Source organism: Girardinichthys multiradiatus, chromosome 12 (genome assembly GCF_021462225.1).
Source record: "Girardinichthys multiradiatus isolate DD_20200921_A chromosome 12, DD_fGirMul_XY1, whole genome shotgun sequence".
Lineage (NCBI taxonomy): Eukaryota > Metazoa > Chordata > Actinopteri > Cyprinodontiformes > Goodeidae > Girardinichthys > Girardinichthys multiradiatus.
This window is the reverse complement of record NC_061805.1, coordinates 45,047,458-45,068,054: the sequence shown is the minus strand read 5'-3', so window position 1 is coordinate 45,068,054 and position 20,597 is coordinate 45,047,458. Positions and strand designations below refer to the sequence as shown.

Genomic DNA, 20,597 nt, shown 5'->3' with positions numbered 1-20,597 from the left:
GGGGTGAGGGGTTGTCAAGATGCAACAATGGACTTTCCCTTCTCTAATTATAGTTCTGGCTGAATAAACAAAGAGGAAACTGAGTGGTCTAGAAGTTGGGAAGGCTGGCTAGAGACCAAAAGGTCACAGGGCAAGATTCCTGCCATCTTAACCAGAGCGTCTCTTAGCAAAACTTCAAAAGAGACTGTCTAAAAATGGCCTGCTCATTAGCAGTCTACTTTGATTGAGTCCACTGAGTAGAAGTTGTGGGTTTCTTATCTTTGGGGCGACCATGTGGTTTTGTTTAGTTTGCAGTTAAAAGCCTTCAGCTGATTCAAAATGCTGCAGCAAGAGTTCTGATGAAAATTAAAAAGAGAAATTATATTTCTCCTATTTTAGCTTCCCTTCATTGGCTCCCTGTTAAATCCAGAATAGAATTTTAAATTATTCTCCTCACATATAAAGCCCTTAATGATCTAGCTCCATCATACATCAGAGATCTGATTGTTCCATATGTTCCTAACAGAGCACTTTGTTCTCAGACTGCAGGTTTACTGGTGGTTCCTAGAGTCTCTAGAAATAGAATGGGAGGCAGATCCTTTAGTTATCAGGCTTCTCTCCTGTGGAACCAGCTCCCAGTTTTAGTCCGTGAGGAAGACACCCTGTCTACTTTTAAGGCTAGGCTTAAAACTTTCCTTTTTGATAAAGCTTATAGTTAGAGTGGCTTAGGTTATCCTGAGCTATCTCTGTAGTTATGCTGCTATAGGCTTAGGCTGCTGGAGGACATAATGACCACTTTCACCCTCTTCACTACATTCTCATACTACTCTCTAATTTTGCATTATTTGCTGTTATTTCAGCTTTTAACTTTATGTTCTCTCTTTTCTCTTCCTAGAAGCTACACCTGACCTGACTCTGTGTCTACCTGTGACACCTTTCTGGAGAGGGGCATCATCCAAGCTTCTGCTGGCAACAACTTAATACTCACCCTCTACCGATGATCCACATGGCCCTGTCTTTCAGTGTTTAACCCTTTCTCTCTCCTAGACATGGCGATTGACTGAGCTTTTACTGTAACTAACTATGTGCTCTCTTTCAGACTCTAACCTTGAAAACTGGCTCAGAGTTTATCTGTTCTTTCTTTCTCTTTGTGTCTCTGGTCTGTTCTCTCAAACCTCCAGTCGGTCGTGGCAGAAGGCCGCTCACACTGAGCCTAGTTCTGGTTCTGCTGGAGGTTTCTTCCTGTTAAAAGGGAGTTTTTCCTCTCCACTGTCGCTACATGCATGCTCAGTATGAGGGATTGCTGCAAAGTCAACGCCAGTAACTGTCCACTGTCTCTACATGCTCATCCAGGAGGAGGGAATGCTGCAAGTCACTGACTGGATGCAATCTGCTGGGTTTCCTTAGATAGAAAAACTTTTTATCCAATTTGAATAAATAACTAACTCTGACTGCACTGTTCAATGGTTAGGATTAATAGGAATGTAAGTACCTGACTTTTGTGAAGTGCCTTGAGACAACATGTGTTGTGAATTGGCGCTATATAAATAAAACTGAATTGAATTGAATTTAGCACACAAGTTCTCTACAATAACTAATTGGACTCCTAATCTGGCAATTGTACATAATTGTTTTCTACTTGTTCTGGTCATAATGGATTTTTCTTTGCTTCTTTTGTGATTTTCTGAGTTTTATCACTAAACCAGTTCTCCAAATGAGTTGAGAAGGAGACTATGTGAATGTAGGACAGGAGGGTGGACAAAAAAGTAAAAATTTGCTCCCATATATCGGTTATCTCAAACTCCAGGGTCAGTGTTCTGCAACTTTCACATACATCTCTGCTTCAATACACCTGAAGTGCATGACTAACTCAATAGCAAGACTAGATTCTTTAATTGCAATAGGAGGCAATTAAGTCAGGTGTGCTGGACCAAAGACATCTAAAGGTTGGAGGACACCAACCTTGAAGGACAGGAGTTTGAGATCTCTGCCTTAAAAAAATTACAAGGCTTCCCGATCTGCTCCACCATCCGCTTGACTGCAAAACTCGTGGGGCTTTTTAGACCCTATGTTGCACACTGTATGCGGGATATTGCCATGGTGCACTGGATCATGTTGGCGAGATCCCGACACCAGGCGACTCTGGACACTGAAATGCATTTTGAGCTATTGACCTGCATGAAAAATATATATGATCTCTGACAAACACTCTAATATTGACTGAGGGTGAATAACATTTATGGGGTGTATGAGAGCATCCCAGATTTTTTCCTTCTTTAGCTAATCTGCAATGTCGACCAGTAGAGGGGGCTTATTCCTGCCCACCACAATAGTCAACCTGCCTTGTGTTCATATGGAAACTGGGTTTTAATAGCCCTGAATTGAGTTTTTTTCAACCAGAACCAGAGGGATAAAGTGTTAATTCACCACCCTCTCCTTTGTGTGGGTAACCAATATGCAACTTTTCAAAAGGAGCATCAGGCATAACAATATTGAGCCTTAAAAGCAGCATCCATGCCTCATGCCTTCTTCTGGTTTCATGCTTCTCCATGGCAGTGTCAGAATACCCCCTACAGGCCTGGCATGGTTACTTTAGAATTTTGCTGTGGATGAAGACATTTCTGGTAACAATGCTGTGAATAAAAAAATAAGATTCTATGTGAACAGAAACTTACTGTCAAGTGCTGGTCTTTTCGATATTTTGCAATTTTTAACTGTTTGTATCCAGGTACAAAAAGAACCCGAGATCCATGGTAATTGGTAAATGGTAAATGGCGTGAACTTGTATAGCGCTTTATCAAGTCCGAGAACAAACGTTTTACACTACAATCAGTCATCCACCCATTCATACACACATTTATACACTGACAGTGTGGCAGACTGCCCTGTGGCACACTGACAGAATGATGCTGCCGTTCAATCAGTGCCACTGGGCCTTTTGATCACCAAAATGTCATGGGGCATTTTGTAACAAATATGCATCAATTCACACCTAATTTGAAGACATTTCATCCCTAAATTGAAATCTAATGATTTGAAGTAATTTTCTAGTATCTACTCATAAATTATTGTAAGAAAATGTGAATACGAGACTCAAATAACTACCAGCAGGAGGACATTTGGAGTTATTCTAGTTTATTCTTCTTTTACATAAGAGACGATTAGCCCAAATGGAGATCAGAATCACTCTCAATGAAACAGAGTGTAATGTAAAATAAAATCATGCTAGATTTGTGAATTTTTATGATTATTTATGGGAACATAACTTAGAGCCCTTACAGTTCCGCAAAAATACTGTTTACATCCCAATTCTTAGTGCTGAACCTAAAGTTAATTTAGCCTTTTTCTTGTTTTGATAGCTCCTTAAACCTAAATAAAGGTGATTTACCAGCGAGTGAATTTCTCTGTTCTCAGGGAGAATTCTGCTCTGTTTCTGGATCTCAGTGTATTCTCGGTAGCAGGAAAGTGCATTAGCATGTCTAGACAGCATAAGGGCTCCTTAAATCATGAATGACTGCTCCCTTTCTGTCAGTGGGAAAGCACAGGATAAATGAGGCTGCAGTCATTCCCACCTCATCGTCATCCTCGGGGGAAATGTTGGAACATTCCATTAAGGAACACATTTAATTAGAGGATGATAAAATATTGCTCGGAGACTCCAGGGGGGTCTGAGGACAGTGAGGAGGAAAGGGAGGAGGGATGGGAGTGGTAAGAGATTTTGTTCGTATTCCCATAGAAACGGAACACAAGAAACAAAATAAAGACGAGAATTTACTATACAAGATCAAAGATAAGTTAATTAATTAGGGTTTTTAATTTCAAATACTAAAAAGGGAAACCAATAAATACATTTGAAGATATTTGTTTCAGTTTATCCTCATGTATTAAAGAGAAGTGTATACAATGTCTTGCAATAATATTCATACCTCTTAAGATTTGTCACATATTGTCACAATAAAACCAAAAATATCAATCCACCATCTATAAAAGCTTGTCCACGCAGGGTCGCTGGGGTGGGGCGGCTTTTGGTGCTAATCGTTAGCGGTTATTGGGCGAGAAGCAGGATACACCCTGGACTGGTCGCCAGTCCATCACAGGACAAACAGCTATGCAAGTGCACACTCATACCTAAGGACAATTTAGAGAGACCAAATAACCTAAAAGTGATGTTTTTGGATAGTGGGACGAAGCCAGAGTACACGGAGAGAAAATTCAAACTCCATGCAGAAAGGACCCAAGGCTGGGATTCAAACCCATGACCTTGTTGCTGCAAGGCAACGGTTCTACAAGCTACTTGCAAATGTGGCGTCCATTTGTATTTATCTGCCCTGAGTAAATACTTTGAAAAAAACACGTTTTGCTATAATTACAGCTGCAAGTCTTTTGGAGTTCATCGCTCCCACCTTTGCAATTCTAGAAACTGAAATTCCTCTTTGTTAAATAGCTCAAGTTCAGTTAATAAACTTGGATCTGAACCATCCCATTGCAGCTGTGGTTGTGTGTTTATGGTTGTTGCTCTGCTAGAAGTTAAACCTCGCCCCCAAGTTTTCTTTTAGCCCTGTATTAAGCTCCATCCATTGTCCCTGCTTCCCTGTCCCTGCAGAAGAAAAGTTTCACTGTGGAGATATTGTGTTCATGGTAATGTGCAGTGTTATTTTCCTCCACACAGTTTTCTGTATGTTGGCCAAAAAGTTACATTTTGGTATTATTGGATCAGCCTGTATAGGTAGATGATAGTCTATTGGTCGGTGTGCAGTTGTTCTATATCTTTAACCTTGACCTGTGTGGTGACTTACTTACTGGATTTTATTATCTCCTGCAAGAAGACTCCACAGCTTTGCTGTATTCATATTTAATAAGTGCAGCAAGTGATGCAACGGTAGAGAACTGAATACAGAAACAACAAGCTCTTTACCTTTCCCAGGACAGTGAGGCAGCTGGGGTCCAGCTCCGGTTGCTCCAGCTTAACAACTCCAACCCATCCGTATTCGTAAAGGTCCTCTTCATCATTGTTATTGCATAGTCCCAAAGGATGCATCTGAGAAGGATGACAGAAGATATTGGTAAGACGTGTAACTTTCTCTGAATCTCAAAAGGTAACCATCAGCAGCCTTGTTTGTAAACAGTCCTTCTGTGTAATGTTAAAATTCCTAACATTTCTTTCTAGTTTGGGGGTCTTGGCATCACAGTTTTATGGAACTGTCAGTCCAAGGTAAAGCACTTGCTTACAACTGCACCGTTTTGGAAAGAATATGCTAATTTGGCAATTCATAATCCACTGTTTCCCTAATGAAACACAAGACCTTAATAGCATTACACATCTCCGAAACTAATCAGCAGTTCTAAAAAGTACACCAGGATGTTCTACCAGAGCAAATAAGCAAAACAGGGATTTAAGAAACTTCACAGATCTGTCAAGGATGCAGATTTTTGCTGAAATTATAAATATCTATATTACAGCTAAAAAGATTAATGTCTGTCATTTCCAATGTACCAGTATGAACATGCAAAGACAATAGATATTACTCTGTATGTCATTATGTTGCGAAAAGCATGGTGATGTCTTATAGCAAAGCAAAGGCAGTCAATCAAATGCTTTAGACTGCTAAATTGGCCCACTTCTCAGCCAAAAAGCCCTTTAGAGCCAGCACCAACACATCATCTAAGAAGTGGATTAAAGGTAAGAGGGTGGCAGACATCACAAACACCGACTGCTTCAGTAAGACCTAGAACAGGAATGGAGGTGGCCTCTATAACTTCAAACTAAGCAAATCATTCACTCCAAGGCTCCTTATAATATTATAGGAGTTGTTTTACAGTGCAATGATGGTTGATAGAGGTGAAAATAGAATAATAATTCAAAGTAAAAAAGACTTTGCATTTTTACATGTAGAGAGAGCCAACAACTTATCCCCTTCAGAATCCGTGGCCTGTGCAGGGTCCAAAAGTATGTGAATTTGCTTTAAGAACATCACCATTTAAAAAATCTAATTCTTAACACCATTGAGTGAAAATGGACGTCAATTAAAAAATTTATGTACTCTTCGAATTAACTGCAATTTTCAAGTCGTGCACTGATTCTCTTTTCAGTTTAGACATGAACATCAAGCCATCCTATAACTTAAATATACTTTTGTCAAAAACATCTGTTGAAGATTATGCTGCATGTATGAAGCCGTCATCCAGCAGGAAGGTGAACCTCCATACCAGTCAAGTGTTTTGTAACCTTTAACAGGTTTTCGTCAGGATTGTCCTTCAGGATAGCTTCATCTATTTTCCCCATCAGATCTGACTGGCTTCGCTGATCGTGCTAAAGAAAAGCATCTCCACAGCATGTTGTAGCATTGTTTTAACCATAGGGAGATAGTTTATGGGTGTTAAAGCTGAACAATACCTTAAAATAACAATAAAAAACTCCACATGTAACTTTCACAATGAGAGACAGTGAACAGTTTGCCTAATCTCTCCGGGAAAAGTGTGAGAAAATTTACAATGCAATGTAGTGGTTAAAATAACTGCATTTAGGAAGCTCCTACAAAAAAGGTAATTACTTGGACTTTCATCTGCTTTGAATTCTTGGTGTGAGAATCACATACAAACCACAGAAGTTGGTCAGACAGGGACATCTACAAGCAACGGAGCGCAGGCAGACAGAAAAGATATGTGATTATAACAGCCAGCAAAAAGAAAACTTTTTTGTCTCAAATTTTGCAGTGTATTGTCAGACAAAAAAAAAGGAGATGAGCTAGAAATTCAAGAAGAACCAACAAAAGGTCAACTGTGGCTGACAGCCATTCACGAGAATGAAATAATGATGAGTTTAAACATGCCTGGATTAAGACTGTAACCAAGCGGAGTCCTTAAATCATTGAATCCTTTACCAGGCCTGGCAACAGTGCAGAGAGAGGTTCCAGTATTAGCATTAGAACTGGGCCAAGCTGACCCGCAGGCCACTTATCCTATTAACCCAAAGATCACAGCTCTCCAATCAGGGAGCTCCCATCTACTCTGGTTCTTGGGCCACTGTCGATGTCCCAAGATACCCTTCTCCTGCAGGTGACCCCTAACCTTTAAACCCCACTTTATCATGTTTAGAGCAGGTTAGCTGTGCAGTAGGCCAATTGGAAAGAGAGCCTAAAACCAAGGCTGAGGGGTCACACCCCTGACCTGAAGTGCTTCTGTGGAGGGCTTAGCCAGATATAAAAGGGGGTTGAATGCAAATCAGATGATCAACGGGCAAGTCATGGGGAGGAAATGTGGGCAGAGTGTGTCCTGAGCTTAAGCAGGTAGCACCTTTTCATTCAGGATGAAGTCCAATAATGAGCTCTGACAGAATGTATGACACAATCAAAGAAAACAAGTCTGAAATGTTTTCTCTTGCACTCTGCAATAAGAAAAAAAGTCATCCTTAAATCCTCCTCCTCAAACCTCCCACACACAGGCTAGATGGACTATGATGAAACATGAAAGAGTAAGCTCAGATGTTCCGTTACAAACCTTTGAGACAAACTATGAACTATTAACACCATGCAAGCAACAGTCCACTGCAGCTACATGCTCGTCAAGGATGGATGGACGGACGGATAAATGGAATTATGATGGAGGTCGAATGGACAGAGACAAATCAATGCATGGATGTATGATTTATAGATGTACAGACAGATGGATGAAGAATTATTTTTCCTATATTTTATTTTATTTTTTTACATACTTGCACTGAAAACAACTTCCAGCCTGGGGACCCTGAACTGCTACAAAGTTAAAACACTACATGCAGGATTGTTGGAATATTTTCAAAAGAAAGTCAGTGTAAGGGTTTCCATGTGCTACTGTTTGCCAGCGTCTCCATTTAAACAAGGACCAGGAAGCAGAGCGCTGCTCGCTGTGTGATTGTGACCTCTCTCTCCTGCTTGGCTAACAGCTTGGATGCCAGCAGGGAGCCCCGCCTGCACCCCTGGCCCATGAACACTAGGCCATTGTGCAGGGGGCTTATGCACTCCAAATGGGACAGTGTTGTTGTTGTGGACCATGTTGTTATTTTAGAGGCTGGCCATTGCGCCATTTTCTCCAACCGCACTGGGATTTTTCCTTTTCCTCAGATGTTGACGTAGGCGTTGATGGATGTTGGGACAGGAAGGAGCTTGGTTTGGAGGAGACGACGGTGATCAGTTGAAGTGGGTCAGAGCTACAAAAGACCAGCGCATTTGTAAGCATGTTACTATAGAGAACTCCAAAGACCAAAATCAAGCTCAATCATTCCAGTCACAAGAATCCTCTTTCTTCACGTCTCAGTGCCCATGCTTGGTGGGTAAGGGTATCTGGCGCCCTCTTAGTGCCCCAAGGAGATGGCTCTCGTTTAGCTCCGTCTGTCCAGCCACTGGGGGAAGCTGCCTTTCACATGAATATCTTGTTACACAGACCACACTCTCAATGAATCTTTGGCAGGGATTTAACCTCCAGCTGTCAGTTAAGTTTGCCACTCCCCTCCAAACATCCACCTGTGTGTGTGGTGCTTCCCTGCTGTAGCAGACTTCTACACTGTTGTGTAATAGTCTTAAACCACCCCTATTTTTATGATCTGCTTCCAAGGAGCCAGACATTTCTTGCAATCTTTTAACGTAGTCGTTTTCGACACAGCTGGAAGAAATGCTCACCACCATCTTTCATGAACCCCCACTCCCTCGCTCAAAGGAAATCACACCGTCTAACGCCCTTCTTTGTCCACCTGTGACAACCCACTGAACATTTGATCACAAAACAGCCATTTCTACCGCTTTCCCTATACCCTGCCAACCCCCTTTTCGTCCTCTCATCTTGCAAAATATTTGCCTCCTCCAATCTGTCCAGACAGCCAACCTTTTCTGCTCTCACATCAATGTGTGCAGAAATTCTAATAATCTCCATATGTTTTGCAGCTTCTTCAAACATTTTTACAAGGCCATGAATATCCCCACGACCAAAGAAACGTTTCTTTGTGACAAAGCAGATACTTAAAATAAAAGATTACAATCCCTTTTCTCTTCCAGCAGCTGCAGCAGCAGCCAGGAAAGCCCGTGGAGAACATGAAGGTGCAAATTTGCTGAATTGCATGCCTATTTAAGGCCACACACTTGCAAAAACATGATGAATGTTGTTTTTGCATTTCTTGGCAGCTCATTCTCATTTCATCACAAGACCTTAGATTGGAAAATCAAATGAAAGTGAGAGGATGAAATGAGTGGGTCTATACGAGATGTTTGCAATTCTTAGCTAGATAACTTTCTTAAAATTTCAGCCAGATACAAAGAGCAGAATCTACTGCCCTTGCAGTAAAAGCTGCTTGTTGTTTGTAGACAGTTTATGCATGAAGATCTTTGTAAAGTTGTAGCAAATAATTAACATTGGAAATCTCTTGCTCTTTTACATCCTTTCTACATTTTGGGAGAGTTGCTGGCACCTATTTCACATGCACACAACATCTAGAAGAAAAACCTGGGCAAGCCGCCAGACCTCGCACCCACCTGCTTCCCCGGTGCCATGCATGTGTTTACACATCTCTCTGTTTGAGCACAGACATGTGTAAGAGGTTAGCATGTTCAGCCTGAAATGCATCACGGCTGACCGAAGGGTAACCCAGTGGCATCTCTCTCTGACCCTCCTCTCGCCTTGAACTCAGTCACCCTCTGACCCTTTCCAGTTCTTCTCTGGTGCTCCTCCCAGCACTGTGCTTCAAACATCTCTGAGCCACTATTGGAGTTTTGTATACTTCCAGGAATAACACCAATGTTGTTGAGCTGTTGTGTTTAGGAATAAACATGGGACACCCCAGCTTCACTTTATGTTCATTATTAGAGCCTCAAACCCTAAACCTTACAGATTCTACACCAAAAGCCATATTAAAAGAAAATAAAATGTCAAGTGAGAGTCGATCTTGCCATTAATGTCAAAGCCAAACATTTTTTACTTATCCTGCTGTTTAAATGAATGAAAAAAAGCTGTAAGCACTGGATGTTCAGGTATTTATGCGGGCAAGAAGTTCACTGGAAATTCGCTGTGAGGCACCAGATTCTTTGCAGCACTTCTCTAAATGTACCAGTCCCTTAAACATCCTCATAACCTACTGTATTTTTTAAACCACCTTTAATCAATGTATACTTGCTTCTTACAGACTCCTTTGATGTTTTAAAGTCCCCATGTTTTCCAAAGGACTTTTTAAAGCTTGTCCTATGGAGTTTTTTTTGTTTGTTTTTTTTTTCTGTCCATTCCTTGCACATGAGAATGACTTTTTGAACAGTGTGTTAGGAAAATTAGATGAAAAGAACAAAAAGTGAAAAACCTTGAGGAAAAAAAGGGAGACTTGTAGAAACAGGAAAAAACCTGAAGCAGGAACTGAGAAAAGCATCCTGCAGTTGATGGAACCTCATATTCCACGTTTTCAGCCAAAAGCTTATTTTAAATCATGTTGGTGCAAAAGCATGATTTTATGTCTGTCAAATTGTTTATTCTTCAAGCAGAAAACTGTGTCCATGTCAACATTCTCCTAGTAACAAATTGCCAAAAGGAAAAGCAGGTAAGTTCAAGATAAAAATTCAAAAGACCATAGGAAATATGAAAGAAATATAGCTCATAAATACTTTAAAGATTACTATAAAAGACATGGAGAATAAGTAGAGGGGGCACAGGGGAATTCAACCTTCTAGTCAGCCCTCCACCATTTTTAAATAATTGCTGTGGCAGCAGTTAGGGGACTTTGTAAAATGTTTATTTTTATACCAAGTAACAGCAAAAACATTGTTTGTAATGGGAGCGAGAAAAGCAAAGCTGACTAAGGTTATTTTCTTCTTCTGAGCTTCCAATCACTGTTAGGGGACAACACTTGATCATCTCTATTTGAATATTTTACATACTGATCAAATCTGAGCTGCATAATGTTATGCTGAAGAGAGATTCTTTAAAACAGATTTATGTAATATAGATCATATTTCAATACATGCTCACTTAAAGAAAATTTAAAACATAGTTTTTTGTGACCTGCCAGGGCTAAATTGTGTAAAACCTTTATTTGTGAAAACTAACATGGAAATTCATATTTTGTCCAAAAAGATTGGGAAAAACTCCTCTGGATTTATTCCTGTAAACCTAATTATATAGATCATCTCCTCTGGTGAGCTGGATGGATTGCTACACCCCTCCTAAAACCTTTTACATTGTATTCCAACATTATATTTTTAAAAAGAGTATGCTGCTGAGACACAGGAGTTGAACAGAGCAAATTTAATTTCAGATTTGTCTGATTTAATGCCGTCTTGAGCAAAACATCTGGGTGTCATCTTTACGAAAAACAGGAGATTGAAAGGACAAATTGGTGCGATAAAAAGTCGAGCAACTCTTGAACTACTGAGAAAACAACTTTATTAGCAGACAAACGTGTTTCAGATTTTGGCCTTGATGAAGACAACAAGCCCAAATGTTTTCACCTCACCAGATCTTTGTCCCTCTCAATGCACCTTGGAAGTAGGGAAGTTGTGCCAGAAACGTTTGAGGTTCCTTAAACAGCCCAACATTTTATACAAATAGGTACATATACAGAAATTTATAAACCATCTACAAAAGACGGCTTGACACAATGACTTTTAATCCTCAATAAGATTGTATTTTCTAAATCTTAGAACATATGGATTACAGTGAATGCTATAAACTAGTAACCCAATCTGCACCACGCATCAGAATCTAAACCCAGCTGCCATGTTGCTAGGACAGAGACAACCCCTCTGCCATCCTTTGCCCTGAAGGCTTGACATTCAATTCAATTCAGTTTATTTATATAGCGCCAATTCACAACACGTCGTCTTCAAGGCACTTCACAATGTCAGGTACATACATTCCAATTAATCCTAACCATTGAACAAAAGTTTTTCTATATAAGGAAACCCAGCAGATTACATCCAGTCAGTGACTTGCAGCATTTACTCCTCCTGGATGAGCATGTAGAGACAGTGGACAGTCACTGGCGTTGACTTTGCAGCAATCCCTCATACTGAGCATGCATGTAGCGACAGTGGAGAAGAAAAAGTCCCTTTTAACAGGAAGAAACCTCCAGCAGAACCAGGCTCAGTGTGAGCGGCCATCTGCCACGACCGACTGGGGGTTTGAGAGAACAGAGCAGAGACACAAAGAGAACAAAGAAGCACAGATCCATGAGTCCTTTCTATGGGAAGGAAAAGTAAATGTTAATGGATGTAGCTCCTTTAGTCATTTCACCTAGAAAGAAAGAACAGATAAACTCTGGGCCAGTTTTCAAGGTTAGAGTCTGAAAGAGAGCACTTATAATTAGTTACAGTAAAAGCTCAATCAATTGCCATGTCTAGGAGAGAGAAACGGTTAAACACTGAAAGACAGGACAAAGTGGATCATCGGTAGAAGGTGAGCATTAAGTTGTTGCCAGCAGAAGCTTGGACGCTTTATCAAAAAGGAAAGTTTTAAGCCTAGCCTTAAAAGTAGACAGGGTGTCTGCCTCACGGACTAAAACTGGGAGCTGGTTCCACAGGAGAGGAGCCTGATGACTAAAGGATCTGCCTCCCATTCTACTTCTAGAGACTCTAGGAACCACCAGTAAACCTGCAGTCTGAGAACAAAGTGCTCTGTTAGGAACATATGGAACAATCAGATCTCTGATGTATGATGGAGCTAGATCATTAAGGGCTTTATATGTGAGGAGGATAATTTTAAATTCTATTCTGGATTTAACTGGGAGCCAATGAAGGGAAGCTAAAGTAGGAGAAATATGATCTCTCTTTTTAATTTTCATCAGAACTCTTGCTGCAGCATTTTGGATCAGCTGAAGGCTTTTAACTGCATTTTGTGGACATCCTGATAGTAAAGAATTACAATAGTCCAGCCTTGAAGTAACAAATGCATGGACTAGTTTTTCAGCGTCACTCCTGGACAGGATATTTCTAATTTTGGCAATGTTCCGGAGGTGAAAGAAGGAAATCCTAGAAACCTGTTTATTATGGGATTTAAATGACATGTCCTGGTCAAAAATAACACCAAGGTTTTTTACTTCATTATCAGAGGTCAATTTAATGCCATCCAGGTAAAGTGATTGACTAAGCAGTTTCTTTTTTAAAGACTCCGGTCCAAAGACGACAACTTCTGTCTTGTCTGAATTTAGAAGCAGAAAATTTAAAGTCATTCAAGTTTTTATATCTTCAAGACATGCTTGTAGTCTATCTAACTGGTTGGGCTCCTCAGGATTTATGGATAAGTAAAGCTGAGTATCATCAGCGTAACAGTGAAAATTTATCCTATGCTACCTTATAATTTTACCTATTGGAAGCATATATATGTTAAAGAGAATTGGCCCAAGTACTGAACCCTGTGGTACTCCACAATTAACCCTGGAGTTTAAAGATGATTTATCATTAACATGAACAAACTGGAATCTGTCAGACAAATAAGATTTAAACCAGCCTAGCGCTGTTCCCCTGATCCCTACAGCATATTCCAGCCTTTCTAAGAGAATATTGTGATCGACTGTATCAAATGCAGCACTGAGATCTAACAGGACAAGTACAGGTCCATTATCTGAGACCATACGAATATCATTAGTGACTTTTAGAGCTGTTTCAGTGCTATGATGAGCTCTGAAACCTGACTGAAACTCTTCGAACAGGTCATTGTTGTGTAAATGCTCACACATTTGATTAACTATTTTCTCAAGAATTTTAGATAAGAATGGAAGATTGGATATAGGTCTTTAATTTTTCAAGTCATCTCGATCAAGCGAATGTTTCTTAAGTAAAGGTTTAATTGCAACTACCTTAAAAGCTTGTGGTACATATCCATTTACTAAGGATAGATTAATCATACATTGAAGGATGCTTTATCCCATAACAGATGTGCTAGGTTTTAACAAACAGACACACTAATGGTGAAATGGATATAAATGACTTTTAGCTTAGCTCCTCAAATTCAGGTAATAAGGTTTAAATAACTCAAACTGCCGCTTTTAAAACTTTTTAAAGCAGCAATCATAAATCAATACATACTGTATAGAAAAAGCTGTCATCGAGACACAAACCTACTACAAAAAAAAAAAAAAAAAAAGGTCATTTTTTTTAATTATTTACTTACGATCTGTTCCTGTGGAACACGTCTTTTGTCTGGCAGGGTGAAACAGTGTAACTCAGACATCAGGTTAAAAGGACTAAGGAAGGATTTTTGAGCCCTCATCCAAAATATAACCTAAAAAGCAGGCCATCTTTGATACTAGCTCAGACTAGAAATCAGGTTTTGGGTCACTCATGTGAACAGTCACTCAGGTAAGGGCAGGAAGATTTAGAGTGAGCGAATGAGAATACAAACCCTAATCTTGATAAGAAACAATAATTATTGCAGATGTTTTAGGGCAATTTGTAAACCCGTTCCAACCCTCCTTATTGTCCCAAAAAGGTTTAGAGAGCAAAAAGAATCAGCAAAAGCCTTTATGAGCCTTTAAAAGCAAAAACATACCAAAAGTATTTGCTTACTCATCTACATAACTGAAATGAGGCATTCCAATCCTTCCATGGCCACAGGTGTATAAAGTCAAGCACCTAGAAATGTGGACTGCTTCTACAAATATTTGTGAAAGAATGGGCCGGTCTCAGGAGCTCTGTGAATTTCAGTGTGTTACAGTGATAGGATGGCACCCTATGCAACGAGTCTAGTCGTCAAATATTCCACCATCAACTGTCAGTGGTATTATAAGAAAGTGGAAGCGATTGAGAACAACGGCAATGTAGCCAGGAGCGGGCGCAGTGAATGCTTACTCGCATAGTGTGCAGAGGTTCCCGACGTTCTGTACAGTCAGTCGCTACAGACCTTCAAACTTCATGTGACCTTTAAATTAGCTAAAAAACAGAACATAGAGAGCTTCATGGAATAGGGCTGCCAGGAGAACGGTACTTGTCTGACTGTATCAAATGTAAAGTTTGGTGGAGGGGGAATTATGCTGTGGGGCTGTTTTTTTCAGGAGCTGTGCTTGGCCCCTTAGTTCCAGTGAAAGGAACTCTGAATGCTTCAGCATACTAAGAGATTTTGAACAATTCAATGCTCACAACTTTGTAGGAACTGTTTGGAGATGGCCCCTTCCTCTTCCAACATGACTGTGCACCAGTGCACAAAGCAAGGTCCATAAAGATGTGAATGAGAGAGTTTGGTATGGATGAGATTGACTGGCCTTTTCAGAGTCCTGACCTCAACTGAATAGAATTGAGATGAATTACAGGGGAGACTGAGATCCAGGCCTTATGGTCCAACATCAGTCTCTGACCTCACAAATGTGCTTCTGGAAGAATGGTCAAAGATTCCCGTGAACACGCTCCTGAACCTTGTGGACAGCCTTCCCAAAAGAGTTGAAGCTGTTATAGCTGCAATAGATGGACCAACGTCATATTGAATTATATGGCTTAAGAATGGGATTTCACTGAAGTTTATATGGAAAGCAAGGCAGGTGAGTGAATACTTTTAGCAATATAGTGTACATAAAACCGTGCATTTGCATGGTGCATATATATGCACACCTTCCAATATCAATCTTTTAGTCACTCTTTACCTCTATTTTTGGTTGCTCTCTGGCTCTTTTTCCCAGCCCTAGAAATAACTTCAAAGAGGGCTGGTAGCCTTGAGGAGAGAGGGATCGGGATCTAGTTACAGTGGAGCAGCTGGGAGGGCCTCAAAGGTGGGGCTGGCACTCCTCCTGTAACATTATCAGGGATCCCTCTGCTTCTCTTCTCACATAAAGACTTCCCTTTTGTCTCCGCCACTGGGGCCAAAGGGAACAATCATGCATCTAAGGTAGTCATGCATCCAACTTTCATTATAAACCAACCAAAAGCTTGAGTATTTGTTATCCAACAACGAAAAAAAGCTCTACTGATCCAGTGAAAAAAATACAGAAATATCAAATGAATACCCTAAACAAGTGCTTCAGATTGCCTGTATATCCTCCCCGCCCAATGCCTGTCCCCTGCTTAACCTTCCCTGAAAACTACCTCTAATGCATCTTCATAGCAACAGGCAAAGCAAACAAGTGTCATGGTTTCAGTATGAGCAGGGGAGGCTGGCAGAGGACACCCAATATCATGTAAATGTCCCGACATGTAGCACAAGTCAGTGGGGTTGACAGCTTTAACACTGAGCAGGACGCCAAGCTTGTGACTCTATTAACTCTCTGCAAGTGCATCCTGAAACCGTCAATGGCCTGTGTGTGTGTGTGTGTGTGTATCTCCGCATATACACTCAAAAGTCTTTCTGGTGTCACTTTCAGCTCTTCAGGCTTCAAAACCTAGAATGACACGAACAAAGGAAGGGCCGACAAAGTTCAGGGGTCAACGCTGGGCAGGATGCCACCATTTTAGAGAGGGGGCAGGGTGGAAACAACTGCACTGACTTCTGAAGGGATCATCACGGCATCACTTTGCAAAGAAAAAAAATAACCAGCATGAAACCAAACCATTTCTAGACATGGGCAGGTATCCAGGTAAGTTTTAAAACTGCAAAAAAAAATTGTCATGAAGTTTTTGTGGGTTCAGTTCCTTTCATTAAGTTTTATTTAGATGCTTAATTGCCTCTATGCACTTATAAGAGTAGCTGCAAGAGTAAGTGTCACGCAGTAACACGCATACATTTTTTGTCAGCATGAAGGTGCAAGCACGATTTCATAGCATGACTAACAATGTCACAAGCAGAAGGACATCTGCTGAAAACTGGGTGCCATGTTTTATTGACATAATTTACCTTGACTACTAGCATAAGACCAAAAACATTCACAAGGACCTCCAAAAAGGGCATTAAGATGTCTGACAACAAAAGCTTGGAGTCGGTGATTAAGCAAAATTGGGTCTTATCAGTCAATTTTAAAAGCTACCCCCCACCATAAAACAAAAGTCAATGTCACTACTTAATGAGCTATGATTAATGTCGCTGACGCCCAGCGGGTGAGGACGGATGGAGGCCGGAGGGCGCACATACCTGCTGCCGTCCGCCTTCTATGTGTGTGTGTGTGTGCGTGCGTTCGAGGGCTGAGGGGGCTGAGGTTGCTAAAAGTGGACGGACGGGAGGATTGCAGTCATCAACACCTTGGCTCTGAGTGGCCTTTGAAGTCAGGCGGCATCTTTGATGGCCCCAGCCATAAAGGAATGTTGCTTGCCCTCCCACCCTACCCCTTAAAGCCCCCAGAGCTGTGGAATGCAGTGCAAGCTGCTGCTGCTTGGTCTGCTGGAATGGGATTATACCATGTTGCCCCTTCCTTACCTCCTCCTTCATCTCTCTCCGACCCTGCCCTGTCAAGAGGACAACATGGCGGCAAGGAAGTCCAAGATGAAAAGTAAGGTAGCAGTTCTATTTGGTGGTGCAAAAGTTCCAAGTTAAAAAAAACATTTACACCTCTAAAGACCTGAGACGAAGCAAACAAGGGTTTTTTGTGCAATACAATAGATATCTGGAGAACTCTGGACTGGTTCTGAAATCTTTTGAATACTTTCCATGTCCTAGTTCAGTCAACCACTTGACAGTGTGCATTTTCCAGCATTATTATTTTTTTTTTCAGCTGCATCACAGCACTCATCTGTTTATGCAGTTATACCAGTCATGCAACAGACTGTTGAATATGCATCCAAAAGTAAAGAGCAATCTGTGAAATAATTTTTCACTAAAGCCTTAGATGCATTGCAACACAGTGCCGAGGTGATCAACTGTTCAAACTAAAAAAAGCAAATATCTTGTATGACTTTTCAGTTTATTTCTCTTTCCCAGATATGGTCATTTCTGGTTTGAGACAAAAGCCACATGGTCGTGTTAAGGATTCAAACATATCTGCTATGATCAGCTCGTCAATGCAAAGAATATAACAGTTAAAGATCAATACTCTGGTGGCAAATTTCTCTGTGATGGGTTTGAGTTTAAAGTGAAAATGGTGAATAATTGAGCTTTTTCTAAATCCACTTAATTTATAAAGCACATTGAAAAAAACAAACAACTTGTTTAACCAAAGTACTGTGCAGTACTAAAACAGGTCAAGACATATAATAATAATAATAAAAATATAACAAAAAAGCCGGATTAAACATGCTACAAAGATTGTAGTAAAATAAAAATAAAAAACAACAAACCAACTTACACTGTCAAGACGCACTGAAAATAAGTGTGCTTTTAAGAGAGACTTAAAACAAACAGCAAGAGAAGAATCCTGTCTAATAATTAATGGGAACTTGTTCCAAAATTTTGGAGCCATGACTGAGGCAAATTTCTTCTAAGCTTCAGCCAGCAGAAGCTGGTGAGTTGATCTAAGAATACTTGGTGAAAAATCAAGCTGAAGCAGGTCAGAGAGGTACAGAGAAGCAAGACCATTAACGCATTTACAAGCCGAGACAAGGATTTTACAAATAAATGTTCTGCTACACTGGCAGCCAATGGAGATGACAAAACAGGTGAGATTTGTTCAGGTTTTCGTGTAGCAGTTTAAAGACAAGCTGCAGTATTCTTCATTAAAGAGATTTGTGCCTTTGATCAGATCATCCTGGACATGCTAGATTGCTCCAGGACAGCCCAGCATCCAAGACTGGCACACAATCAAAAGCTGCACCTAAACCCTGAGGCTTTGAGATATTATTAAAGGGGATGGAAACACTTCAGATGACCACTTGCCAAACATGCACAGAAGCCCCGGTGCATCAAAGAGAAGAGCCCAACATGAAATCAGAGTGACCGTGGACTCTCCCACAATGTGTTGGGTGTGTGTGTGTGTGTGTGTGTAGGAGTGTGTGACAGTTACAGCAGGAGATGAGTGTTGTAATCCAGCTGCTCTCAGAGGGGAGACAGACGGGGCTTTCTTCAAAAGGTCAGGTTCATTTTGTCCCCTCGCACACTTAACTTGGTGACTGACCTTCCTCACGACAACTGCACAAACAAGCCGTTTTGGACTGGCATGCCGGTGTCCGTCAGGCCAACCTGAAGACTGGCTACAACCACACACACTGCCTGTTTGCGGAGGATTGTTACTGCCTGCCAGTCGGAGCTCAGAGGAATGTGAGCTGGTCTTACAGTACATGCACATGTTCACACACCTAAATGAAATGTGTACACAGGCTGAGGGGTTCAGGCAGTAAAAGTTCCTCCCATTCCTCCCATAACTCCTCCTCTTTGGATACAGAGCCCTGGGAAAGTAAGGTGGAATGGCAGTTTCTCCAGCCTTGGACTTGTTTTCTTTGGGAAACACTTACTGGAGGACCAACTACATCTAAGGAAGCGCTCACCTACATCACTTCTGTGTCAAATGGGTGTAATACAGCCAGCGAGCCAAAGACTGGGGAATGGGAGAGCTTTTAAAGTCAATGTGTAATGTTTTATGTGTCTCCAGCAATTAACTTCATTCTTTCCTTCAAAATGTCCCGACATTTAAAGAAAACAAAGATCAGTCAGTGGTTAAGCAGGGGAGTTTACAGCCTGATTTTCCTTGTGAAAACTGGTGCACATAAAAACGGGCCACCAACAATCTCCCCAAGTCATTCCTTAGCCTTCACCAGAGGGGAGCGGGAGCTCAAGACTTCCTGAGCAGCCAAAGAAATTCAAAACAAGAACATGAAAAAACAAGGTGGAGACAATTGCATGAATATTGTAAAACATGGAATAAGGGGCATCAGCGTTCAGCTTCGTTCTAAAAGGAAGACCTTGATGACTAAAACAGGAGTAGCGGAAGCTATTTGGATACTGGTAATTGCTTTCACTTTTTTCATTAGGAGCGACAAAAGTTTTTTTCCCCCTCCATCGCACAACAAGCTTCCAGAATTCCCTTGCAGTAGTTAACATGAAACAGTTTACCAAAATGCAAACTCAAAAAAAAAATCATCATTAACCTTATCCAATGTGTATTTAGGAAAATCTAGATCAAATCATAAGCAGTTTTATTTTTACGATCTGGAAAATTTTCTGAACTATAGCGAAGGTTTGATGGCCTGGGTGTAAATATTAAGTCCCATAGAATCTCTTCAAGTTCTTAACTTACATTTCATGGATCATTTATTAATATACAGTGAGCAACATCCCAACTCGACATCACGCGAGTGTCTCAGAAAAATCTGTAATAAAAGTTTTATCTTTTGCGCATCTATTACTAAACTGTAGCAATTTGTGCAGTGGAGCAGCCTATATCTTCTGTCACAGAGTTAGGTAGATGTGCTGGTTAATAAGGTGGCTATGCAGAGCTTTTTTAAGGTTCTGCCACAACATTTCAATCAGGTTAAAGTGGAACTATGTGCCAAATAATTTTTTTGCAGATAAACTGTATAAATTGGGCCTTAGGGTGCCATCTTTATGTTAATGTGCAATTTTGTACATTTTCATGTAAAGTTGTTTATTCTGCAATATATGTACTAAAATTGTTTTAGTGCTGCCCTCTATAGGTTGAACAGTGGCTACTGCAGTTAAATGTTACATTTTGGTAACGGTACATATGGGGCATGTCTACGTCACAGCCCCGCATTTTGGTATAAAACCATCTCACTCAGACACACAGCCCTGTAGCGATGCAGGAGTTTGTAATTGCGAACGATGATCATAGCGTTTTATGCTGTATAGCTTCGTTCATAGGCTTTACT

General features: G+C 40.7%; 1 protein-coding gene across 2 annotated transcripts in view; it reads right to left on the bottom strand.

Annotated features, from left to right (window-relative positions):
* Positions 1–20,597, bottom strand: part of znrf3 (zinc and ring finger 3) — a 92,068-nt gene that overhangs the window by 39,579 nt on the left and 31,892 nt on the right. For both annotated transcript variants that reach the window (XM_047381180.1, XM_047381179.1), the window contains exon 2: positions 4,895–5,017. In XM_047381180.1, coding sequence (XP_047237136.1) covers positions 4,895–5,017 — 123 coding nt within the window. The remainder of the gene's footprint in view (positions 1–4,894; positions 5,018–20,597) is intronic.